Source organism: Gossypium hirsutum, chromosome D03, assembly GCF_007990345.1.
Source record: "Gossypium hirsutum isolate 1008001.06 chromosome D03, Gossypium_hirsutum_v2.1, whole genome shotgun sequence".
Taxonomy (NCBI): Eukaryota; Viridiplantae; Streptophyta; class Magnoliopsida; order Malvales; family Malvaceae; genus Gossypium; species Gossypium hirsutum.
In genome coordinates, this window is record NC_053439.1 from 49,904,358 (window position 1) to 49,930,609 (window position 26,252).

At 31.5% G+C, this 26,252-nt stretch overlaps 2 protein-coding genes across 5 annotated transcripts; one reads left to right on the plus strand and one right to left on the minus strand.

Annotated features, from left to right (window-relative positions):
- Positions 1–395: 395 nt before the first annotated feature.
- Positions 396–9,914, minus strand: LOC107927137 (DNA ligase 1). 4 transcript variants are annotated; one of them, XR_001692384.2, is made up of 19 exons: positions 8,961–9,909; positions 8,737–8,853; positions 8,247–8,348; positions 8,052–8,168; positions 7,259–7,489; positions 7,067–7,161; positions 6,360–6,447; positions 5,698–5,829; positions 4,729–4,841; positions 4,485–4,586; positions 4,331–4,392; positions 4,110–4,181; positions 3,947–4,020; positions 3,787–3,843; positions 2,059–2,136; positions 1,775–1,852; positions 1,537–1,647; positions 940–1,096; positions 396–778 (listed from the first exon to the last, which is right to left on the minus strand). XR_001692384.2 is itself a non-coding variant. In XM_016858143.2 (18 exons), exons 1-17 carry the CDS (start codon positions 9,762–9,764, stop codon positions 1,579–1,581), a joined length of 2,391 nt encoding a protein of 796 aa, XP_016713632.2. In that variant the 5' UTR covers positions 9,765–9,914; the 3' UTR covers positions 396–1,096; positions 1,537–1,578. The 4 variants fall into 4 exon arrangements, 3 of the variants coding, with proteins under 3 accessions (XP_016713632.2, XP_016713631.2, XP_040946339.1); XM_016858143.2 differs by having other exon boundaries at positions 396–1,096; positions 8,961–9,914; XM_016858142.2 differs by lacking the exons at positions 396–778; positions 940–1,096 and having other exon boundaries at positions 1,358–1,647; positions 8,961–9,914.
- A 7,792-nt stretch (positions 9,915–17,706) lies between these two features.
- Positions 17,707–21,040, plus strand: LOC121215582 (protein SOSEKI 2). Its single transcript, XM_041090406.1, has 6 exons — positions 17,707–18,484; positions 18,567–18,636; positions 18,771–18,886; positions 18,987–19,884; positions 20,307–20,573; positions 20,687–21,040. The coding sequence occupies exons 1-6, from the start codon at positions 18,277–18,279 to the stop codon at positions 20,754–20,756; spliced, it is 1,629 nt and encodes a 542-aa protein (XP_040946340.1). The 5' UTR covers positions 17,707–18,276; the 3' UTR covers positions 20,757–21,040.
- The last annotated feature ends 5,212 nt before the right edge of the window (positions 21,041–26,252 follow it).

Genomic DNA, 26,252 nt, shown 5'->3' on the forward strand with positions numbered 1-26,252 from the left:
TTGTTGGGATGCTTAGTCAATGCTAAGGGGCAGGTGTTACAATGGGGTAGCTTGTATTCACATTTGACAAAATTGAAGGGATTGGATGGGTTTCATTGGTGACAACCCAACCAACTTCGTTTCTACTCTTAACCAATATATATGCTCATAACTAAACCACCAATCTCCCTCCATGCAAATGAATTGAATCTGTCACATTCAATTCCAAATCCATCCAAATGATTGCTTTACATACCTGCATCTAAATCCATGATCCCTAAAAGTATTAACATCAAATTATGAATGAATTTCTTATCAACATGATGGATGATTTTTTGCTTATCCCAAATCTTATTTTGTATACACCCCAAACCTCGAAATGGCCTCCCTACCCTTGACATTTGAATCCGAATCCATTATCAACAAGAGTAAAGAGAATTTAGATATAATAAATATCCATGCACTAATATCCACATCCATCCTAAATCCTATTCGTATAGTAATTAAAATATTCAAATTCATTATAAAAAAAAACAAATTAAATATCTGCAATTATCAAAATCCATACTACCCATGACCCTACTCTCCCTTTTACCCGTTACATCAAAATTCGGCAAGGCCTCAAACATAGGTCAAGCCCATTGTGCAAGTAGAGAGCATCTAGATAATGACATTTCCATTTTCTTACTTTTCCGAAATTTTTCTGAGACATCCCCAACTGGTTTAAGTATAAACATGGATAACGAATTGTGGGCTAACTTTGCTCTTCCAAGCTATGCCATGATTAGGTGCAAGGAAACTGGAAATATTGTAGAACTCAAGCAGTAAAAAAAACAGGAGCAGCCATGAATTTTTCAAATTTCAAGGAAATTTCTAACTGAAAAACAAAGATTGCAGCATCCAAGTGCAGTTCATGCAAGACTTTGCTTGAAAAAATTAGGCAGAAAATCGAAAAAGAACCTGATGGAATTGTCCAGTTCATACAGCAGTGACTAGGAAATGAAGAAGCTAGCATGGTTTACTTGACTGAAGACTCAAGCCCACCTCCAATGAGTGGCACCCTGATATGACTAGAGATACTTGGCTTCTAGGTCCCGCCACTCGTAGAAACTACAGTCTACAATGATTATAACAGCTCAGAAATAAGAAGAAAAGCACAAGCCTAGAACAAAATTTTGGCTCTAGACCTATGCCCTGTTAGTTTGCATCAAGAGACCGAGTCTTAAGCCTTCAATAATTCCCACCGAAATTCCAGGCTTGACCCAATTCGGCGCAGACATTATCTACCCAGTAAGGGGGATCAAGACCAATACAATGAACAAATCAAAAGCAATACTAACCAAACAATTCCAACATGATTTTCAATATAGGCAGCAAGTTGAATGATAAAATCGACAGCTTTCAGCTTTTGATAAAATTGGTAAAAAAATTACTCCATCTAGCAAGAGGAAGCTTCTTGATTGCAACAGAGAAAAGGAGTGTTTGTATTTACATTGCAAAGTCTAGAAATTGGATAACTATCAGTCCCATTTGCACGCAAGATAAAATGTTATTCACCTACTCAGGGAGGAAAAATGTTGCGACGCTTATCAGAATTCCTCAATCATCCTCACCATCGTCTTCGTTATTGGTTTGATTGTGTTTTTGAGCATTATACATCTCAGCAACCTGCAAATATTCAAGAAAAGTAATTAAGAAAAACAAAAAAGAATAAGTGAAGCATACACACACAAATATAGTTGCTCCTCCTCCATAAATCATGTGGGCAAATTAACATAAGTTTTTTGTTCTTCACCTGCTCAGATGATGAAGCTTGCTCTGGTGTCTTATCTTCTCGAACACGAACTAAACGTGGAAATCGGAGAGATATGCCCTTTTACCAAGAATTACAAGGAATTAGATGAGTTCAGTATTTTAGTATCTGATAAAACTTAGAGAAAAAAGAAAATTGCAGGATCCAAACTAATTAGTCAACCCCAGATTTTCAGTTATCAAATAATACATGCAGGAAATTGAAAAGTGAATTAAAATAAATAAATAAAATTGAAAGGCTTCTACATGTGACAACTTTTGTCGCACCTTATCAGGATCCACAATCCCAATAGCAGCACGATGAACAGGGCTAATGGTCAAGTCTGCAGCTTTTACCTCCCAAACCTGCAACAAATTAAACAAACAAAGAGATTTAAAAAATGAAGAAACTACTGAAAACATGAATAGCAATAGCCTAAGGTACATAATCAATAATATTGAATGCAAAGGAAGATTAGCAGACCTAGGACATTTTACAATAGATATAGAAACAAAAAACTTGGATTACAATTCTCAATCCATCTCAATTGAGTCCACAAAACCATTCTATTGATAAATTTTATAGTAATATTCAGCAACCAAGATTTCAACAAATAGAAACAAGCACGCAGAATGAGAAAAGCATTTACAACAGTTGCTACAAATTCAGTTCATAATTATTTCAAATGGCAAAAATAAATGGATCCTTGAAGAATAAAAGTGCACTCCACAAAATCCCTACAAGCCATGGACATTGGCAGACAGGATAAATGGAGAACGTGGAGTAAAAAATGTAACATATGACATGTGTTGCAAGTGCCCTGATCAAGAAAACTAGGGCTAATTGCCATTGTTAATGTCATATGACACGTATAGGAATGGTGCTTTGACCATCAGATTGGAATAAGGGATCCTTGAAGAATAAAAGTGCACTCCACAAAATCCCTACAAGCCTTGGACATCGGCAGACAGGATAAATGGAGAACGTGGAGTAAAAAATGTAACATATGACATGAGTTGCAAGTGCCCTGATCAAGAAAACTAGGGCTAATTGCCATTGTTAATGTCATATGACATGTATAGGAATGGTGCTTTGACCATCAGATTGGAATAAGGGATCCTTGAAGAATAAAAGTGCACACCACAAAATCCCTACACGCCATGGACATTGGCAGACAGGATAAATGGAGAACGTGGAGTAAAAACTGTAACATATGACATGTGTTGCAAGTGCCCTGATCAAGAAAACTAGGGCTAATTGCCATTGTTAATGTCATATGACATGTATAGGAATGGTGCTTTGACCATCAGATTGGAAAAAGGGCACAAATATCCCACTACTCCTAACCCTACCATGGAATAGGTTTGCGTGCACTTCTAACTGAAGCTGTGGCAATCAGCACACTCAAAAGTCACAATCAAACCGATCCTTAACTATTTTGATTAGGGGCGTGCAAGATTTGATTAAAACCAAATTAACCAATCGGTTAATCAGTTGAATGTCAAATTTAGTTCGGTCTTAAAAGTTTTGTGAAAGTTTGGTTCTCTTTTAATTCAATTTGAAAGCAGTTAATTAACCAATTAACTGAAATTAATAATAATATTGTATATTATATATAAGCCCAATATACGTAAATTCAATGGACCCAATAAAATCTGATATAATGGGCCAAAGCAAATATATATTATGAATTTAATTAATTTTTTTGGTACAAATTTAATTAAAATAAAAATAGAAATATTATGTTTTTAATTTAGAGTTGCCGATTGTCATTGTGTTATTTTAACCTAAGCTAATCCAGTTTGGTTAATTATTTTCAAAAAAAATCCAGTTCAGTTAACAGTTAAGAGTTTTAAAACTTCAATTTACTCAGTTAATGGTAGTTCGTTCAGTCATTAACCAGACTGTTTGGACACCCCGAACAGTTTTGTGCATTACAGGAACATAGACATCAAGGGACATGCAATTAACAAATTTACAAACAACCAAAGATGCTCAAAGAAGTGTAATTTTACCTCTGTAGTCTCAAACCATACATCTGGCTTCATCATCTCAGAACAACGATAGTACGACTGTAATCAACAAGAACATTAGAACTTGTATGTTTATGAAAAATTAACCCTATTTGCCCATTATTTCCTTTCTTACAACAGAAGATAATATCAAGAGACAAACCTTTGGTTCAGGAATCACTTTAGAGCGGAGACTGGCAGAACGTTCCTCAAGCTCTGCTTCAGAAAATCCAGTACCTATAGATCATCAAATAGAAGGAAAATGAAGACAATCAGCTGGAAAGACAATGAAAATGTTGAATCGTAGCAATTCAAATTTCACTAACCTATTTTACAGATACTCTGGAATTCTTCATTATTTTCATCATAACATGCCAAGAGAAAAGCACCATAGAAGCCTAAGGATAAACATAATGGCACCATCAACACAAATGAGCCAAGGGCAGAAACACATAAAGAGTTAAGATGAAAGCTGACAGAATTAACAGAAAATAAACTCTATGTGAGCTCTGGTCATCTGATATAATAAATAAAGAGAAATGAATACCAGTTCGTTTCCCACGGCCATGGAAAGCAGCAATAGGTACTAGATCTAATGTGTCGCCAATACTGCATGGAACAAAAAGGAACATAAAAGTTACACATGAGCAAAATAACACCTGATTGTAATTGGCCACAAGTAAAAATTTCTGACACCTTACCTTTCCATGTAGTCTTTCTTCAATTTTAGCCAGTTGAGTGACCGCTTCGATGGCTCATATGTAGCATCTCTATCCAATGTTTTGATAATTAAACCCTCACAACTGAAAACTAAGACTAATTAGCACCATAGAAACCCAAAATACTTTATGGAAAAAATAAATTTATTTCTCTGATCTTTTTACAATACTTGTTGGGCTCATTCTAACTGCATGCTAAAAGTTTCTGGAAGAAATAAACAAACACCTTGAAGAAACAGCAGAATTAAGGAATGTTTGAATCTCCTCAAGATCATTTGATGTTAAGGCTGTTGCAAATTGAAAAAACCCAGGTTCTTCCTCAAATGAATCATAAAGCCTCTGCAAAGGGCAAATGGAATAAGATCCTAGTGAGCTGAATAAGCCATATGATATGCAGTGAATGAGCACTTCTAAACACAAATAACACTCCAAATCAATTACTTAGCCATGCAGCACAATATTGTCTCCTTTTCACATAACACAAATCTTCAAAGGACTCTTTTTAATACTAATACTATTGAAATTTCGCAGTTGAGATAAAGATGATAATTAAGCTGTATATCAAATTACATTGTAGTGATACAATCACTTAATTAGGGATGGCAACAGGGCAGGGCAGATTTTGCCCACCCCAACCCCGACTCAAAACCTGATCAATCAACCCTGACCAGACCCAACCCCGACTTTTTTAAAAAAGATCCACCACGAAAGAAATTTAATAGGAGACCCAAGTCTGCCCCGCCCTGAATTTAATTTAATTATTTTTTTTATTTTGAAGCAAATAAGATTACATTTTTTTTAATTGTCTTTTTTTTATTTTGAATAAAATAAGATGAATTTTTTAAGTTTACACTTAAAACTTGATATATTTAATTTTTTTAGTTATGTATTTATTTATTGAAAGCTAAAAGTTAATATATGTATATATATTAGAGGCATTTTTGTAAATATTCCGGGGCAAAGTGGGGCGGATTTACCTCAAACCTGACCCCGACCCGATTTTTTTTTCTAATTTCGCCCGACCCAACCTGCCCCGAACCCGATTTTTCAAAAAAAATCCGACCCTAACGAATCAGGCAGGGTCAAAACCCGTCAGATTCGGGGGGGGGGGGGGTTTGCCATTCGTACACTTAATAAACTCTGACAAAAAATTTTATTAAGAAAAATTCCAGAACCATAAAAGTATAATGCATACCTCCTTACGAACTTTAAGTTGCTCATGAAGAAGTGGTTGCCCGTTAAGGTATAAGATGTCAAAAGCGAATATGCACACATCAACTTTAATTTCACTCACTACCACATTTTTCCGTGCTCTTGTAATAAGGATCTGCATACCAAAAAAGACACCGCCAACCATATCAACCTAAGAGACCATGGGTTTAGACCAGCTCAGTGAACATTCCAAAACATCCAAAAATGAATTAGCAAATGATTAACAGTGAAAAAATATGGCCATCACTGCAACACTAAAGTAATCCAAACATTTCAGAAATTTGTTAATACCAAAATGCTAGATAGTAACTGAATGAAGTCGAAATTTAATTCCTCATGCGTTGCATTTTATGTAGTCAACCATACAGAACGATACACCCATTGCATTGGTAAAGCTTAGTGCAAACAAGTCTTGATTCTAAATAATATTCATATATTATGATGAGATTTTGAATCTCGTGACAAACAAATGAGTTTTCTAACTTAATGAAACTTTAGAGCAACAAATGTTCTCCACTGTTTGTATGCATTTTGATTGTCAAGAGATCAGCCAACTAATACATAAATGGTATTTCCCAAGACAAACAAATTTGTACATAAAATAGAACCAGCATAAATTCTAATGCAAAGTATGCAACGTGTTACCTGAAAGGGTAATATTTTCTTTTGAACACGATCATAAGCAACAAGCTCACAATCCAAAACAAATGATTTTACAGAGGACTTCTTAAATCTACACAAGAAAGTAATTTTAGTCAGTAAAACAACATTGCAGAAGCAGTCGCATACAACAAAGTTTTTGGCAAGCATCAAGCAAGCAAAAGAGCTTTAAGGGACAATAATGTATATGAAATGTGTGCTTATCTCTATTGTCAAGCCCTTATTAGGACTCTTAACATCTAATGTCAATATATAATTTCCACATAAAACTCAATGCTAGTTGTGAAGTTTTCATTAGCTTTTCTCAATATAATTCTACCAAGTCACATTATTTTACAAATGAGAAGTAACAAGACTTGCATTAGTGAACACCAACTTAACAATAGCAGATGGAACAAATGCCTATAACTTACAACCATTGCTACAAATTCTCGTTGCTAATACATTTAAAAACAGTCAAACCAGGATAAAAGATGTAGAAAAAAAAACTTAAATATTAGGTGGTAAAAGCTGGGTTTCAATTAACTAGAAACTTTTCTGACAGGCATTGTAAGGAAACTCTCAGAAGAGAAGTTTTGACCAGTATGCTTTGCTTGGTGGAGGGGAGGTGAAGGTAACCTTTATTGAACGCATTCACAAAAAATAAATAGCACGCATCAACAGAACAAGTCACCATAAAGATAGAGGTCTACCTAGAAATTGCAGCAACAACATCAGGAAACTTTCCAGTGTTACACTCAGCATTTCGACTGTATATCTCAACTGAACCATTCTCCATATAGTGTATCTACATAAGGCACATAGAATTTTTTTTTCTTTTTTCACATGATGTATTTGCACTAACAGAAACAAATGAAATGAAGTAGCACCTTAAATTCCATTACCTGCGCACGCTCTCCATCATACTTATATTCACATATGAAGTCAATGTCCTGGAATTTATTTATGATTTCAGCAACACCTTTGGTTGGTTTTGCTAGCATAGGTCCAACAGGAACACCCGGTGTAAAGCCACAACTCTTAGGCAGATCCCATACACCACCAGTCAAGAGTGCTGGGACTATTTTATCATAGACTGGAAGGATAGAAAAAACTTGTTTGACAATCTTAGCAGCCTGCATGAGACCACCAAAAATAAATAGAAGTGCACTAGTCAAAAATCAATATGGAAGAGCAAAAGGTGAATCCTCAACAGGAAGCTATACAATAAATAAGCTATCAGGAAGTAATTTAAGGTAAAAAGTACAACTACAGTGAAATGAAACTCAACTTTCAAATTTTCAACCATTTCCAGGCCTTAAGAGATGTTGAATTCTTTCACCAGTCAATTTCATTTAAACCTTCACCACCATCAGTTTACAAAGGTCTTAACCAGATTTGATCTCTATATCTAGCAAGCCCTGACAAACAGCCTACCTCCCAACAACACTGATGAAATATCAGAGCACTACAAGCTGCACATTTCAGGTACCAGAAATTTTCCCCACCTCTAAATTTGATGACTTATTACTCCATGTACATCTAAGGCACGTGCTCTCAAAGGCTTTATGGAATCTTATAATGTATTTCTTATTAATAAACTACAAAATGCATGATGTGTTGAGCTGAAAGACTGTCGCACAGGTGATTCATGAAAAAGTACCAGATTGAATTTCTACATCTGTAGAATTTACTTACCTCCTCTAAAGGAGACTGAACATTTGGAGGTGGTTTAGAATGTTGTTCATTATATACAGCAGCCTGTCCTAATGCAGCTAACAGAGTCTGCTCTGAAAATCCAATCCGCAGCTTTGTCTGCGTGATGAACCCAAGAGACCTTAACATCAAGGAACAAAGTATAAAACAGTACTAAATTGCTTTCCTAGTGACAACCTGAAGCAGACGAATCAAATACTGAGGTTCACAGTCAGTTGCAGCAACAAGAAGTGATTTGATACGATTCTTTTTCTTCTCCTGACTATCCTTTCCAGATTCCTGTATAAGTTGACCAAAAAAGCTAAAACCAGTTAATTGAGTGTATAAATATTCACCAACAATAATGAATAACTAATGCATTCTCGTCCCCACATATTGAGCACTGATGTACTGCAGAATGCCCCCCAAGAATTATAAGTGCATTAACAATGTAATACTGGAAATGGTTGACCTACTAATCCATGTACTGTATATACCAAATGAAGAATTATGTCAGCACCAAAAAATCCAACATTTAATAAAGATGCGCACATCCAGCATTCATTGAACAGGAGACAACTAAATACGCATTTTAACCATGGATGGATCACACTAAGATATCACTTATTGGAGCGAAAAGCATCCCTTTATATAAAAATAATTTAATTTGGGGAAGAAGGTGGTGAACCTTAGCAATTAGCCGAAACGTGTCAAACACTTTGATAACAGTCAATGGATCAGGCTTGCGCATCATTGATTGAGATGAACGGCTAGCCTGAGCAACAAGGCCCAGGTCTCCTTTATCCTGTCAAAAAGTAAGGAATACAATTATATACCAAACTAAAATGTTAACAAGTTTTAATCAACCCCCAAGTTAAAGAGTAAAAAATAAATTTTAAAAAAAAACTGTACCTTGTACTGACTCTTAACCTGTGATTCAGTCCTCCCACAGGCCTCAGCTAGGGCCTTGATAATGGATGCATCACCGATTCCCAGCTCTAACCCCTCATGCGCCGGAGCAACCTTATTTGCTGCCAAGTAAACCGTCGCCACCAAATCATCCGGCGTGGTAGCAATAACAGTCCTCAACATATTGCAAACAATATCCGTTATCACAATCCGACCCGTCTCATTGGATATCAAATCAAACGCCAGGCTCAGAAACAAAAACGGCACCCTCTCTCCTTTCTCCCAACACGCCACCATATTGGGATCAAAATCCGCCGGCTTCTTCTTCAACAACCGAATTTTCCCTTTCATCTCCACGTTTCTCTCGGAGGCGCTCCCCACCTTCACCTTCTTCGAATCCGGGGGTTTCTTCGCCTCATATAAATTGGGTTTTGCGGAATCGTTAATGGGCTTTCCGATTCCATCAGTAGAAACCTCTGGGTCGTGCTTGACTTCAGTGGAGCCGACGGTTTTAGGGTTTTCGGTGGGCGACGAATCGAGGGATTTGCGTTTCTTGGTGGGCGAAGAAGAGGAAGAGCTCTTCTTACCGGCTAAACGGCGAGCATTAGACATTAAAGCATCGAAGGCGGAGGGGCGAGTGGACATGTTGGAGTGAGGGTTTAAGGAAGAAAGAGAGAGGGGTTTGGGGCGAAAGAAAGGCGAGTTGGAAGGAAGGAAATGGGAGGAAGAGGGAGGAAGGAGAGGGGTGAGAGGACGAGTAATACAAAAAGTACAGCGGAAAAGATGGGATGGGCGAAACGTTAGCATTCAATTGGAATGAAATGAAACAAAACACACACACACACAAAATAGAATCGGATAGAGAAAAGTGCTGGGAAAGCTTTGAAAGATGATTTAGAGAAATGGCGGGAAGTGCAATCAAACTTTTTATATGGAAATGGAATTCCCCTCCATTTTACCTCTATCACAGCGCTACCATCTATCCTATTCTATCCACTGTGGATTTGGTATTTACAGCATGTTTGGTTAGATGGAATTGCTATTCCATTCCGTCCCTATTTTGTGCGCTACATCTACACACTTGTGTGGTTTACCGTTTAGGTGATTCCGCAGAATTGTTGTTCCGTCCCTATTCCCTCAACTCTTATAATAGGAATTCAGGGTACGTTTGGTTCATCGTAATAAAATAGAACTGTAATTGAATGGAATGGAATAAAACTGTAATAGTATTCTTGTATTTGGTCAAATGAAATGATATTGTAATAGTATAATGAAAAAAACTAAAATGACTAGAATACATTTAGCAGAATTTTTTCTAGGTAGATGATTATTGTTATTATTATTAAATTTTAATAAGATTATTATTAAAAATAATAAATAGTTTAACCATATTTTAAGAAAATTATTATTAAATATAATTTAATAAAATTCTTAATATAATTATTAATATATGAATTAAAAAATCATAGTATATAATACTATAAAATAATATATAATCTACTTTAATTTCTTATTAATAAAATTTGAAACATTTAACTCATCCTCTTCTTCAACATCAAAACCGCACCAATTATAACAATAATTCAATTTGATTTCAAATTTTTTGGTATTTAAACCATTCCCTCTTACTAAACCTGATTTCACCACGAATTCATCAAACTCTTTGTTTCATCTGGGGCAAATTATAGGTTTAATTTTCGTCCTTTTTCTCTTCAATTCTGAGGAGGAATCTCATTTTTTTTTCTTCAATTTTATTATGAAGAAAATTTGATGAATTTTATTAAATTTGGAAAATGGTGCTTTAAACAATTAAATGCTACACTTTTAGACTCCACAAATAGAGTCAAAAGATTGACAAGTGTTCTATAGAGGTATAGTAAAATATTAACCTAGGAAGATTAAAAAAGAAAAAATGTGAAATTGTTTTCTGGTAAAATCTAAATAGAATTGAAGAATAAATAAAAAGGAAATGTTTCAGGCTAAACTAACCAAAATGGTAAAGATTGAGGGTTGTATCTATGGTTATACAATAACATATGGATTATGCTTAAAATTTACGCCATAAGTTAATGTGGGAAATACATAGAGTCGGGCCTTAAAAACGTTGGAGATAATATCCAAAATATTGTCCCTATAAAACTGGGTGATAATGTTACACTAACCATGCTGGCTTTTAGAGACCCGAGTGCTAATACCTATCAAAATTCACTCAGTCCCATATACATATACATAACACACTCCATCTAATCCAATTTTACCTCATATACCAACACTTTTGTCTCTCTAGTCTCTACAGTCTCGTTTCCCGCTTCCGAGTTGTTTTCAAACCATTCAAACCTTCTTTTATTGGCTTCATATCACTATTTCTTAATTGGTAGTCAAATGTTTTAACATTCGTAACAATTGCATGAATTATGGTCTCACTTTTAGGGACTAATACGGTTTTCCTCTCCACCACTGCATTCTGCCCGCGTTTCGAATATTCAATTGCTGCATCTCTCATCTTTTCCAATGTGGCATTCTTGTCGAGTTTAAAACCTTCGATTGAATCCTGCACAGTGCAAAGTTGCAAATCCGTCAGAATCCAGAGTTGAAATTATTAGCATAAATAAGCAATAAAAATAGCTGCGCACCTGAAAATTAAAAGGAATTTCAATTCAAGTGTTAAGGCAACCGCATCCATCACTAAACTTGAGGTTCAAGAATATCTCAAATGTTTCAGTTAGAACAGTTCTCCTAGAACACATTAACGAACATGTCATGACTCAATATTTACTCATCGGACATTGAGTCTAGTAAGGGTGGTGGTAGTAATTGGAATTTAATAGAAAATTCGACTGGAATAGATCTGGTTGTTAATCCGAATGATGATGGAGGTGTGGGAGGTAAGCCATGTGTGGGGATGAAATTTGAGTCGGAGGATGCAGGCAGGACATTTTACGATGGATTTGCTAGGCGGTTAGGGTTTAGTATCCATGTTGGTCAGTTTACTCGTACTAAGCTCGATGGGCCAATTGTTAGTTGTTGAGTGAACTATGTGGCATGCAAATTCCATGCATGCTGTTAGAATATGACCTTTTGTAATGAAATTCAAGCTTTGGATGGCCATATCCCCATGCTCATGTCCAGATATATGTCGAGTGTATGGGTAATTCAAGAAAAATGATAAGTCCAAGAGCAACTTAGTTTTTGCTAGTAAACTTTCCATTATGTTGTCTAATCTTATTTACTTGAAGCTTTTTTAAGAACTCTTGTACATCAAGTCAGATTTGTGTTTATCCCTTAGTAATTTTTTTTTAGGTAGATGATTATTGTTATTGTTATTGTTATTAAATAATAAATAATTTAACCATATTTTAACAAAATTATTATTAAATATAAGTTAATAAAATAATATATAATTTAATGAAATTCTAAATATAATTATTATATGAATTAAAAAATTATAGTATATAGTACTATAAAAATAATATATAATCTACAAACACAATAATACTATTACAGTTCTATTCCATTCCATTCAACCAAAAAATTGAATTACTGATTACAGCTCTATTTAATTACAACTCTATTCCACTACATTGAACCAAACATACCCTTAGATTGTGGATTTATTATGTCTGTTTCTTATGCTAGGGTTTTGTTTATATTCTCAACAAAATATTCGAATTCATCTCCTCCGACACTAATAATAATGTTGATATTAATCAAGTTAAAACTTAATCGACTATTCTACTTTAATTCTAATTTATACACTTAGAATTGTAATTATATTATACTTTACTTTGTACTGTATTTATAATACTTGAGCTATCAAAAATAAATCTTTACCCTTGTTAGTAGTACATCGCCTTAAGAAAATGTGAAGTGAAGGCGAAAAATAAATAATAATTTTTTAAGGGTTGAAATATAATTTTATTATTATATTAATTTGTAATATTATCAATTTTAAAGAGATTATATAGATTTTATTTTTTCATTTTGAGTGAGCCGAAGCCATTACCAGCCTCTATCTTAGCCCCTAACCCCAAGTTTATAAAAATATTAAGGGTACGTTTGATAAATCATTATTAAGTTGATTTTATTAAAAAATAAATTATCTCTTCTTCTTTTTTTTGGTTAAAAAGGTTATCCAATTTGTTATATTTATTTTTATGATAAATTACACTAGATAAAATAATATATTAATATTAATAGGACTAAATTTAAGAAAATAAATATTAAAAAATAATATTAATTTCATCAAACAATATAATTATGTCTAATACTTAATTTTACTAATATATCAAACAACTTTTTAATATAAAATTAGTACTTATAAAGTTTGGTACTAAAAATTTAATACTTAGGTGAGTTTGGATGGGCGATGTGTTTACCTGCGGTTAGTGTAAAAACAACGGTGGCGGTGAGATTAGATACTGTAGTGATACTGTAGCGTGAGACAAAAAGTAAACTAAAAGCACCGCACCGCGCCGCGCCCAATTATCCATCCAAACCCACCCTTAATTTTTTTAGTTTATCAAACAACACCTAAATTCAAAATATCAAAGCTACTTTAAAATAAAAGTTGTGCTTAAATTTTGGTATTACTTCATTTGCTTCTTTTTTTTTATATATATACTTCATGTCTATTTTACGGTTCATGTTCGGGGTTTGAGGTTACCTCTCTGAACATCTAATATTTCAGCCCAGTCCAATTTGTTTTTTTAATTATGTAATATATTGTTTTATTTTTGTATATTATGCAATTTATACCAAATAAAAAAATAATTTTATAAGAACACATAATACTATAATTTAGACATTTAAAAATCAGGTTAATAGTCTTAAAAGTCGTTGAAATTTTCTAAAAAAATCAATTCAGCATTTGTATTTTTCTCACTCAATTGTGACAGGTTAAAATTATAATCAAATTAAACCCTTTGACTGTTAAAGTTAATGGTCAATCATTACAAAGTATTGAAACCGCATCTTTTTCTGGATGTTTTCGTCATGTGGTATGCTAGGATTGTGCCCTATGGTGAAAATTTGTATTTTTATATTTGAAATTATTAAAAATTAATTAAAATTATAAAAATTCATACAATATATAAAAATTATTAAAAACATTTTAAAAATTATAAAAAAATATAAGAAAAAATAAAGTGCAAAAAATATATAATTATATAGAAAACTACAAAATTTATTTAAAATGAAAACATATATAAAAAATTGGAGAAAAGTATTAAAAATTATTAACATGATAAAAATATAAAATATAAAAATATATATGAAAAATGTTAAAAATATAGAAAATTATTAAATGTATAGAAAATTGTAAAAGAATTATAAATAAAATATAGGTCATTATAAAATATTACAAAAAGTTCACTACAAAATATTTAAAAAAAATCAAAAATATATATAAATGAAATGAAATTGCAATAAAATATTAGAATATAATAAAGTATTAAAATATAAAACATGTTTACAATTTTATATACAAATAGTCTCGATTGTCATTTGCCTTTTTTAACTCATTTCTCTACCTTAGTTTACATCTCAAAACACCCTCTTATCATTGACAATGGACAAAGGGGTACAAGTTTTGGAGAAGTCCGAGGTGGATGAGCGCAACAAATAGCTTCAATGATCAAATAAAAATTTCATAATTTTTAAGAGGTATTGTAGTGTTAACGATGGTTAGTATGCAAATGAAAAAAAAAAGTTTATTTTTTATATTTTTCTTATATTTTAATTTATTTTATAATTTTCATGCTTCTTATAGTATTTTTAAAATTTCATTAATTTTTATATTTTTATAATTTTCTGTATTTAAAAAATCATAATTTTTACAAATTTTATATTTTACAAGTTATGTATTTTTTAAAATTTTAATATATTTTTTTGCAATTTTTAATTATTTTTAAGAACTATATAATATTTTTTATTTATAAATTTTTATAAATTTATATTTAATATAATTTTCCCACAATTTTATACATTTTTAATGTTTTGTGATTTTTAATATAAAATATTAGTTTTCACTGTGTGGCGCAACCCTAATATTCCACATGGCAAAAACACCTGAAAAACGGTTGTTGTTGTTCTATAATGGTTAATCGTTAACTTTAACGGTCAAATGACTTAATTAATTGTAATTTTAACGTTGAATGGCTCAATTGAGTACAAAAGAAAACATTAATTGATTTTTTTGGAAAAGTTGAATGACTTTTAAAATCTTTTAGCATAAAAAATATGGTGCAAATGTTTAAAATTTAAGGAAAAAACATAATAAATTATTGGATATTAATTAAAATTAGCATGATTTAAAAAAAAATAGTGATAATATGATTTGACTTAAAACAAATCTAGTTAATCATTTAAAAATATATTAGTAATTAGAAAATTTTTTTGAAATCCGTGTTCTAGATCAGGTCAAGCTTTATGTAAGCATTAGATGTTCTAATACCATACATGGATAAAGCTCTACCGAGTATTGTGTAAAGGTGTTTACACAGATTAGGTTTGGATCAAACTATATTATATATAATTGTTTAAGTTTGGTTTAGCTTAAAATATAGATTTAAAATTTTGTCAAAACATATCTATATTTATAAATGGTCAACTCAAGCATGTTTTTTAAATATTTATATTTAATATATGGTAATTTTATATATTTTTATTATTGTACAAATGATATTTTTTTCTTTATTAAAATTTTACTTTATGTCTTTTAATATTCATATTATAATATAATATACTTAATTTTTATATGATATAAATTACATTATATGAAAAAAAAAGAGAGGAAATAGTATATTATAAACTTAAAAAAGGTTATATATCGAAGCTCTAATTCATCCTAATAATTGAATAAATGGTAAATGCATTAAATTAGAGGTTTTTTAATTTTTATTTCCCCTAAATTTATATATATATTTATATGAATTAACTATATTCAGAATCTGAGTGAAATTTAAATCAAAATAATTTTAAAAATCTCTACTTTTATCAACAATATCAAAACCTCGTTAGCAAAAAAGAGACAAATATTAAAATTATACATGAATTTTGATCCAACGTGCAATGTTATATATAAACTTTAATTTTATGTGATTTTATACATTAAATGTTGATTTGACTAAAATTTTAGAATTTATTAACAATACAATCAAATTAGCATAATTTTACATTGATATATTGTATAACAAACTATTATATTAATTCAATACGAAAATAAATGTATATATACATATTTTAAAATGTGTACAATTGAATAAAAAATAAAATTTCATGTATATAATTACACTAAATTAAATTTTATGTATCAAAATAAAATTAATGTTTATCTTACAAAAATAATCTTATGCGCATAGACTTATATTATTTGTTATCAATAGGTCAATGTCAAAGTAGAATTGAGGGCATGTGATGGATGGTGCAAGTGGAGTAGTTTTTATTTATGACCCTCACCAACGAGATAAGGTCACTATAATTTCTCAATCATAACATTATATAGTTTTGGGTGGACAAAGACTTTAATATATTACTATGTGATAATTTCATTTAAATATTGTTTCTCTGATTAGAAAACCTAGGGGTCCTTCGTGATCTCAAGACTTTAGCTATTATTTGACCTCTTTTATACCCATCCACGTATATCTGTAATGGTTCAGTCTATTGGCTCGGTTCAAATATTTGCTAGTTTATAAAAAAATAAAAACTCAAAAAATAGGTCAGTTTTTTAAATGGGTCGATAATATTTTTTTAGTCCAGTTTTGGCTCGAATTTAAAAAAAAATTATTATTGTGTTTTGCTGTCATTTCGCTATTATATTATTACTATTGTGTTACTGTTGTTTAGGTATTATATAATTATTGTTTTATTATTAGTTTTACTATTATTTTAGAAACTTTTGCTTGTTAAGTTATACTTATTTTAGTGTTATTTAAATATAAATATTATTTTTAAATTTATTTTTAATTTGTCGGAAAATATTTATTTTTGATGCTTTTAATACATTTGATGTATTATTTTTTTTTAAAATTTATTTTTATATAAAAATAATATTATAAAAAAATTAATACGAGGACCAAATCGAACTCTAATTTTAACATTTTTATCTGAATTAGGCTTGGAACTAAATTTTAAACCCATTTTTAGGCATAAAAAATGGAGGTGAATATTAAAAATAGGAGAGTGCAAAATAAACCAACCGACCATTGGACAGATGAACAGAAGGGGGGTAAGATGTAGGAGTGGTCACATTAGTACCCTTCATAACAAGGAATTCTTTATGTCGTGTCATGTCAATGTCATCATCTTTGCATTTAAACCTCCAATTCCATGCTGTAGTTTATAGTGAAACCTCGTTAGTATTTAAAAGAATATATGAAAAGGATAAATTATCGTGGTAGCCCTTGGGTGTGGTAAATTTTTAAACTTGATCCTTGATTTTTATGAGTCTATAATCTAACACTTTTTTCAATTTAGTTTCTAAACTTGGATTTTTTTCAATGTGTAATACTGTGGTACTTTAAGATCACCACTTGAAAAATTTTAAATATATGTAATGAAAAATATAAAGAAATTGCGATATTTAAAAAAGAAATCTATATAATAACATCATTTTAGGGATTAAATTTAAAAAAAGAATTAAACAATTTTATTATAATATAATAACTAAACCATAAATAGCACCAGCACACTCTAATTCATGTTCTTCTACATATTCTTTTACATTTAATAAAGAATTTACTTTCTCCTCTGTACCAATCAACTAATACCAAAATATATCCAAACTTAATCTAACAGACAAGGAGATGTCTAAGTTCTTCTTCTTTATTCATGTCATCGCTGTTAAAAACCTACTTTTGAAAAACATCGGTATAAAATGGAGGCTGCTTTGCTTAGTTGATTGATCGAACAAAGCCAAAAGCTTTCTCAGTCAAAACTGCCAAATCACAGTCGAAAACAGCCAAAGAAACCCTGTCTTCCCCCGGAGTTCCCCACCACCCTTTTTCCTTCTTCTTTTCTTTCTTCACTTTCTCTCACTACCATCCAAACAACCAATTTTGGCATTAATTCCCCTCCCCCTTCTCCCCTCTGTCGCTTTCCCTCCGTAATAAAAGAAGAAACCCCGTATCATTTCATTCTCTTCCTCTTTCCTTTACAACAACCCAACTCTCTCACCCCCTTTTTTTCATTGTTTTAAACCCTTCCTTCTTTTTTGCTTGGTTGATTCGCTTCACGGATCTGATTTGCTAACAGAAGAGCGAGACTCGATGACTCTTTTTTTTTTCATTTTGATTTAGAGGTTTGAAGCTATTTGGAACCCATGTTTGGATCGGAGATGGAGACGAGGATGAAGAAATATAGGCAAGTGAGTCCGGAGAGAGCTAAAGTTTGGACTGAGAAATCGCCTAAGTACTATCAGCATAATCGGAAAGTTCCGGTTGTTTATTATCTCTGTAGGAATCGCCAGCTCGAGCATCCTCATTTCATTGAAGTTCCTCTCTCTTCTCCTGATGGACTTTATTTGAGGGGTAATTTTAATTTAAAACTTTCAAATTTGTTCTTTTAATTTCCTTTTCTATACATTTTTTCTTGATTTATTGTGCTGTGTAGATGTGATTGAAAGGCTTAATAATCTTAGAGGCAGAGGGATGGCTTCCTTGTATTCTTGGTCTTGCAAAAGGTACTAAAAGATTTTTAAAAGTAGACTTTCAAAAAAATTAAATGCTGTTTGATTGCTGAGAAACCCCGGGAAATTAATAGAGATAAATCCTGTTTTTTTTGGTTCCTTAGTTTTTGGAGTATTAATTGTTGCAGGAGCTATAGGAATGGATTTGTATGGCATGATCTTTCTGAAGATGATTTAATTCTTCCGGCCCATGGAAATGAATACGTTCTCAAAGGCTCCGAATTATTCAAAGAATCTAACTCGGGTTAATATAATTTTGTGATATACTTTTATTAGATTTCATAAGGGGGACAAAAAGGAAATGTAAGGCTAAAGCTTTAAAGCTAGTTAATTTTTGTGTTCAGATCGTTTTAGTCCAGTTGCGAATAGCAGTAGATTGCAAAATCTGAAGCAGTTGCCTGAACCACCGTCTTCTTCTAGAAGCCAAGATGATTCTTCATCTTCTTCCAGTTTGATTGGGAAGAGAACGAAGCATTCTCAGGATGATGAGCTCTCTTCTCCGGTTAACCGTCCAACTCCTGGGTCATCTGGTGCGTCGCCAGAGTCTAGATATGGAAAGAATTCTTCCTGGGGCTGTTCACTTAGTTTGACCGAGTATAAGGTTTGTAAGAATGATGGGTTAGCTGATGCTTCAACACAGACTGAGGAAAACACAGACAGACCTAAGTCACGAGAAACTTGTACAAGGGGTGTTTCGACTGATGATGGGTCTTTAGAACCCGAATGCAATGAGAATTTCCAAAACCTGGTCCCTAACGCTTGTGTAAAAGATAATCCCGAGATATGCAGGAATCCAGTTTCTCCACCATCCACTTCTAGTGCATCATCTACAGGAGGGAAACCTGAAACATTGGAATCTCTAATCCGAGCGGATGCTAGTAAAATCAATAGTTTTAGGATTCTTGAGGAGGAAGATATTCGAATGCCAACAAATGCTAGGCTCAAGGCAACAAGCATGTTGATGCAGTTAATCTCATGTGGTTCGATATCTGTGAAAGACCATAGTTTTGGCCTTGTTCCAACCTACAGGCCTAGGTTTTCCCATTCAAAATTTTCTTCACCATTGTTCTCTACTTCAATCATGTTGGGTGAGCTTGATTGCTTATCCGAGAATCCGAGGTTGATGGGCCTGAGATTGGAAGACAAAGAATATTTCAGTGGTAGCTTGATTGAGACGAAGATGCTCAAAGAAGGAGAAGGGCATACCACTCTGAAACGTTCTTCTTCATATAATGATGATAGGTGAGTTTGTGTTTTAATCTGTTTATTAGACATTAAATGAATGCAGTAACTCTTAATGGAAATAGCAAGGAATTCTGAAATGCGGTTATACTTGTTTACAGTTGTGATCACACAGGTCCTAGATTAGGGGAAGGGGGACATAGTTCAAAATAACTATGAGCTTGGCACAATAAGACTTAACCCAATTGCTTCAGATTAGATCTTATATATTAGAGTCTAGGGCCCCATGAATGTGGTGAAGTCCATGCATCAACTTCATTGTTTTCTGCTTTAGGTCTCTCTTATGTCAACAAGATCCTTCTTTCTGTCCATATAGGATGCCTCATATATAAAGATTCACCTACATGTATATGTATAATGTTGCTTCAGCTGCATTTCTTTTGTAGCTCATGCTAAACCCATGAAACAAAGTTGAATTGTAGGGCTCGTAAGGAGTTGGAATCAGCTGAAGACAAAGAAGAGATGAATTCAGGTCATTCAAAATGCATCCCCCGCTCTATCAAGGTTTCGCTAAGCAAGCAGCCAAGATGTGAGTCCATGAGATCTCCTATCTCTGAAAAACCAAGAAACTCCTCTGATGGGATATCCACTGGTGACAGTAGAAGACTCACTGAGCCTGTTAATAAAAAGCACTCGAAAAGGTTGGATTCATTCAGAGAAGAGGAGCAGGTGATCAAAATTGAAGAAAGTTAAGTATATAACTCCTCCATTAGAATTTTCAAGACAGATGATCGGGAATTATTCTTACGAATGGTATTTATTGTTTCGTATTGTTTGACAAACTCGTAATTTCCCTCAACAGGCTTGCTTCAGGAGCTCGGGTTATAATCCAATCTAAGGCACCTTGTGATACCATTGTTGGTTTATCCTAGGAAAGCAGCATGTTAAAGGTAAGATCAGGCCTTGGATCCTTTTTGACAAATCTTGTTTAAGGTGAAAACTACTGGGTTTTCGAAATTGGTTTGAATTTCAAATGATGTTAAGTTAGATAAATATCAGGAAAACTAGAGAAGAAAAAAAAAAAACAGAAAAGAAGAGAAAGGCAGATATCAGTCCTGATGGTAGGGATTAAATTTTTGGTTCAGCTTTCTTTTATGAGATCCTGCTTTTATGTAACTACAGTTGCAGTGTCAATAATTCATTATCCTTTTTGCAATTTTTTAATTTTTACCACAATAGCAGTTCCCTGCTTGTTGCTTCAAAAGATTCAAAAACTGTATTTATTCCACCGTCGGGTCCCTATGCTAAGAGGAAATGACTCCATCTACTATAAAAAGAAGCAATTTAGTCATTGTATAAAGTACAAGGACCCACTAAGTAATTTAACCTTAAATAACATAGCTACAGTCTTGAATGTGACTCAGGTCTTTTCCTTCTAGGATGCTGTTACATGGTAGATTATTACGTTTGAGCCTAGGCGGAAACTTTGGGATCCTATGTTGTTTTCAGGTTAACCCTGAGATAAAGAACCCTTTTTTGGGTTGTTTTGACTGTAAAGGTCAAAAAAAAAAGCCCAAACTTTCCCACCCACAGCTTTGTTGAGCGGCATGGCTCTAGTTTCGAGCTTCTAGTGTGTTGTTCCTTGAGTGGGGGTCACTTTGTAAAGTTAAAAAAAGTGCCTTTATTGTTGAATTTGAAACTAGAAGAGATTGACCTAAATAATGTAACAATTGCCAATGCTAGGTTTGTGGGGACCAACAGTGCAATTTCACAGTTGCCTTAATATATATACAAGGAAAAGTTTTAGGTGAGGGGAGGTTATCGTAGTTCAAGGTCAGCCATCTCACTGGTTTTATTCATCAAGTGCTAGTTTAGTGAAAAAAAAAATGAAGTTGTTGAGAAATTTGGTTTTAAGATTTCGTATTTAGCTTTGTCCGTTGTTTAAAATTATATTCAAATTCATTAATATTAGGCCGAGAGTATACTCAGTTTTCCAATTAAGTGCCTGAAGTATATGTTTTCAGTTTATCTTTTAATCGATTTTAAAAAAAACTTGATGGTCAATCAAATAGCGACGTTGAAATCAGCTAACAGCCCTAAGTGTTTTTTGCTTCTTGATTTGATCAACTGATAAGAAAATTAATATTTCTACGAATAAAAAAAATTAAATTTGGAAAAAAATCATTTCATTCAAAGAATTTCAGGTTTAGTCTATCATTATAAAGATACATTTTTGAAATAAGATGCCTAAGGAATTGGGTATAATTGTTGATGAGATTATTCTTATCTCGTTAAATGTTAATTAAATTTTTATGAATCAATAATTAATCTGGAAATAAATTTCCAAGTGCAGGGGATATAAGTGATGTCTTAATTGAAATAATGTGTATTCTGACGAGTAATTAATCCGAGACGACAAAGCACTGATTTTGGGATTATGTTTTTTAAGTATACCAAAATATAATGTTTGTTGGCTGAATGTGATGATGTAAGAGAATTTTGATGTCTCTGTGTCACATTAACTATAAACAATAAAAGGATACACGAGTTTTTTACATTTTGTCAGCACAGTACAGATGCTCTGTTGTTGTGCAGGTTTAATTCAATAAACAGATAGGGACAACTGTTAAATGGTTTGATAATTAAGATACATTGCATTAAACAACTATTATCAGTAGGTTTAGTACAAACAGTAATGTAGCCATCCGCTAGAGGAGCCCATGGCACAAAATCACATTACAGATTAGGTTAATCATAGAACTACCATCCACTTATTCACGGCCAGTTGAGTTACTTCCATAACTCATCTTCAACACTTGTAGCATGCGAGGTATGTTGAAAACAGTCTGTACCAATAATAAATTCAACCCCTACTTTACTTAGATTACCTATCGAAGACCCATTCGTGTTTATTTTCCACTAATCACATTCAGGGGTACTTCATTTCACTAGAACAAACGATGGAGAATGTCAAAATTTCTCTCATGTTTTGCCCATAATCCTATTTCTTAAGGAGGTTCTATAAAAATAAAAAAACAATAGTATTTCCATTAGCCATAGTTTCCACAAAGCAAGAGCCAAGGGATTTTTGGACTTAAACACCATTCCTTGCTATTGAGATTCCCAAAAATGTGGTCTCTACAATTGCTAGAGAAGCTGAGCAGAATATTAACGGAACACTAAAGTTCACTCCATTGCAAAGCAAAGGATACCTAAAGAAACCAATGACTGGGGAGGACCTAGCCCATTCCAGTCATCTTACCATTTTGCACCTGCCATCTCAGGCCTTTTTTTAATAAAGCGGCATTCTCTCACTGAGACCTAGAGCTTGCCTCTTTCCTAGATGATCCTCCAAGCTAGCTTCATGATTTGGGCTTGATTGAGGAACCTGTCCAAGTCCCCTTTCAATTTTTGGTTTGGTTTAAGTATCCCAATTTTGAAGGTGGATTTTTCTTCGATCTTCCGAGCTTCCTCAAAGAATTCCTATTTATTCCATCAAGTTGATCCACATACTAACCAGAAGTAAACGAAACTTCATTAAATAATTAGGTATTGCTCCAAGCTTCCATTATTCTACCTTTGATCTTATTTAGTTGGTAGACTTGTTCGACAGTAAGATTATTTTAGGCTCGAAGATTTGTTTAAAATTTGAAAGTATTTGGACAAAAATATTATGCCCGAAAAATAGGCTTGAAGAAATAAATTTATTTAAAATATTTATTGAACTTGAGCTCAAACATTCAAGGCTTGAGCCTGAGTTTAATTTATTTTCTAAATTTATAGTGTATTATATTAGAAAAAATTTTGGTACATTACCAATGAGGTTTTTAGTCTCCAGTTGACAAGTGTTTTATAAAGATATAATAAAATATTAAAAATTATATATTTAAAAAAAATGACATATGTCAATTTTTTAAAGATGCTTGTGGAATAAAAAAATACATTATCAGTGCACCAAATACTCACCCTATTATATTATTCTATTTTTTTATATTATACAATTTATAACACATAAAAACTAAATCTATAGCTTATATAATATTATAATGTAAACATTGAAAATGTTAAGTTACCTATAGATAAAATATTAATAAATGAAAAAATATATACACTTGTTAAATATTAAATTAAAAATGAAATAAATATTTTAAAAAATTTAAAAAATAAACAGGCCTAAAACAAGTTTGGGTTAACCATTTACAAATATGAGCAAGATTGGGTAAAATTTTAGACTTATAGTTTGGGTCGGATCAGACTTGGACAAGCATAAATTATATTAATATTATATTCAAGTCCAACCAAACTCGATCTAACTCGGCCCATGAACACCTCTACTAGTAGGATACTCATTGAGCGAGGTTCATATTCCAAACCTTTCTATCTAAACCATGTCTATCAACATCAAGGGGCTATTTTTATTTGCCATGTTAAATCCAAGGTGTTCAAGCGTATTTAAAATTTAATCTCTGTAATTTAAATTTAATTCCTAAATTAACAGTTAGGTTGATAGAAAAATCTAATTAATACAATACTTATGCATTAAAAACTCAATTAAAATATTTCGAAATCCGGAATCTCATTATTACTTAAATAATAATCAAATAATAAACAATTTATAAAATTTACTAAATGATATAAATGGAATGAACTCAAAATCTTATTAAGTTTGTTTATTTAAATTGGTAAACAGATAAAAATCATACTCTTCATCAATACAACCCTATTGACGCAATATGTTGTAAGGTATAAATATGCCAAAAATCATTCTATTCATTTGAAAATTAAAATTTAGTCCTTATATTTTAATTTTAACACCTTAAGTCCCTTTATTTTTTTTATTTAAAAATCTTGGTCCCTCTATTTAACTTTGCAGTTAATATTAACAATGTAAAAGGTAAAATAACTTTTTAACCCTTAATATTTATAGTTTTTTTGTCAATTTAGTCCATACCCTTTAAAAGTACATAAAAAAATTTAAAAATTAATTTTTCGTGTTTTAAATAAAAAACATAATTTTTTTAAAAATGAAAAAAAACTCTTTAAGTTTAAAAAAAATAAAAATGATTTTAAAAATATAAACTAAAATTTCAAATTTCAATATTATATAAATTGAATCGGTCGGGGTATCGGTTCAATGAGAAGTAAAAAATTGATTGATCTGCAAACCGATATGGACTAGTTGAACTAAGCTAAAAAATCAGTTGAACCAATTTTGAATTAGCCTGACCAGCTGGTGCTTTCTAGAATGATCAATTCGACCGATGTAAATAAATTATTAAAAGTAAAAAAATATTAAAAATCAGTTCAATTGCAAATTCAACTAATATTTTAGCCCTATTAAAGTAGTTTGTACCGATTCGTGAGTCTACTGGTTTTTAACATTTTAAAACTTTTTTAGCCCTCAACATTTTCAGTTTTTTGTCAATTTGGTCTTATACCCTTTTGAAGTACGTAATTTAAAAAAAAATCTTATTTTAAACAAAGAAATTATAATTTTTTAAAAATGAAAAAAATAAAATTTTTTAAAAATAAAAAAATTTGTAACTAGAAAATAAGTCATTTTTCCTATAAATTGACTTACCATCTTAAAAAGAATAAGTGATTTTCCAGAAAAGAGTTTCTTGTAAATAATTTTATTTTTATATAAAAATTAACTTAAATTAAACCTAATATTATCACATGATTTTAATTTTAAAAATATCTAAAAACATTAAAACATTAATATAAAATATTATAATTTTCAATATTATTAAACACACATTTTTAATTGTTTATATTTAATAATATAATAAATTATTAATATAATTAATATTTTGATAAATTATTCAATATTACAAATTTATTTCAATAATAAATTTTATATAATATTCTTTATATATTATTAAAAATATTTATATCAATATTTTAATAATAAATATCTATTACAATTATGAATATATTAATTATAAATGTTTTATAGTATAAAGATTAAAATAGGCCATAAGTTCATGTACTCTTCACAAATTCAGAATTTAGTCCCTCTAATTTTCAAATAAAAAATACTCACTTGGTAATCATTTAACTAAAAAATAACATAATAAACTTGAATTTAACAAAATATTTTCAATAGTGCTAACAACTGAACTTAAATTTTAAAATTTAAATGGTAAGAATAAATTCCTAAAAATAAAAGTAGAATGACTGAATTTTAAATTTATGAAACTTATGACATATTTTAACATAATATAAAAATAAATATTTTAATTATATAAATATAAATATCTGTTTAAATAATTCTTAGCTTCATTTATCCCTTACAACTCTAATGGTCGAAATGTATTCTCATATATGTAATTTAAATTAAGTTTATATATGATATTGCAGGAAATTATTGTACTATAATATTTTATAACAAATATATTTATGTCATGTTTAATTCGAAAATGATT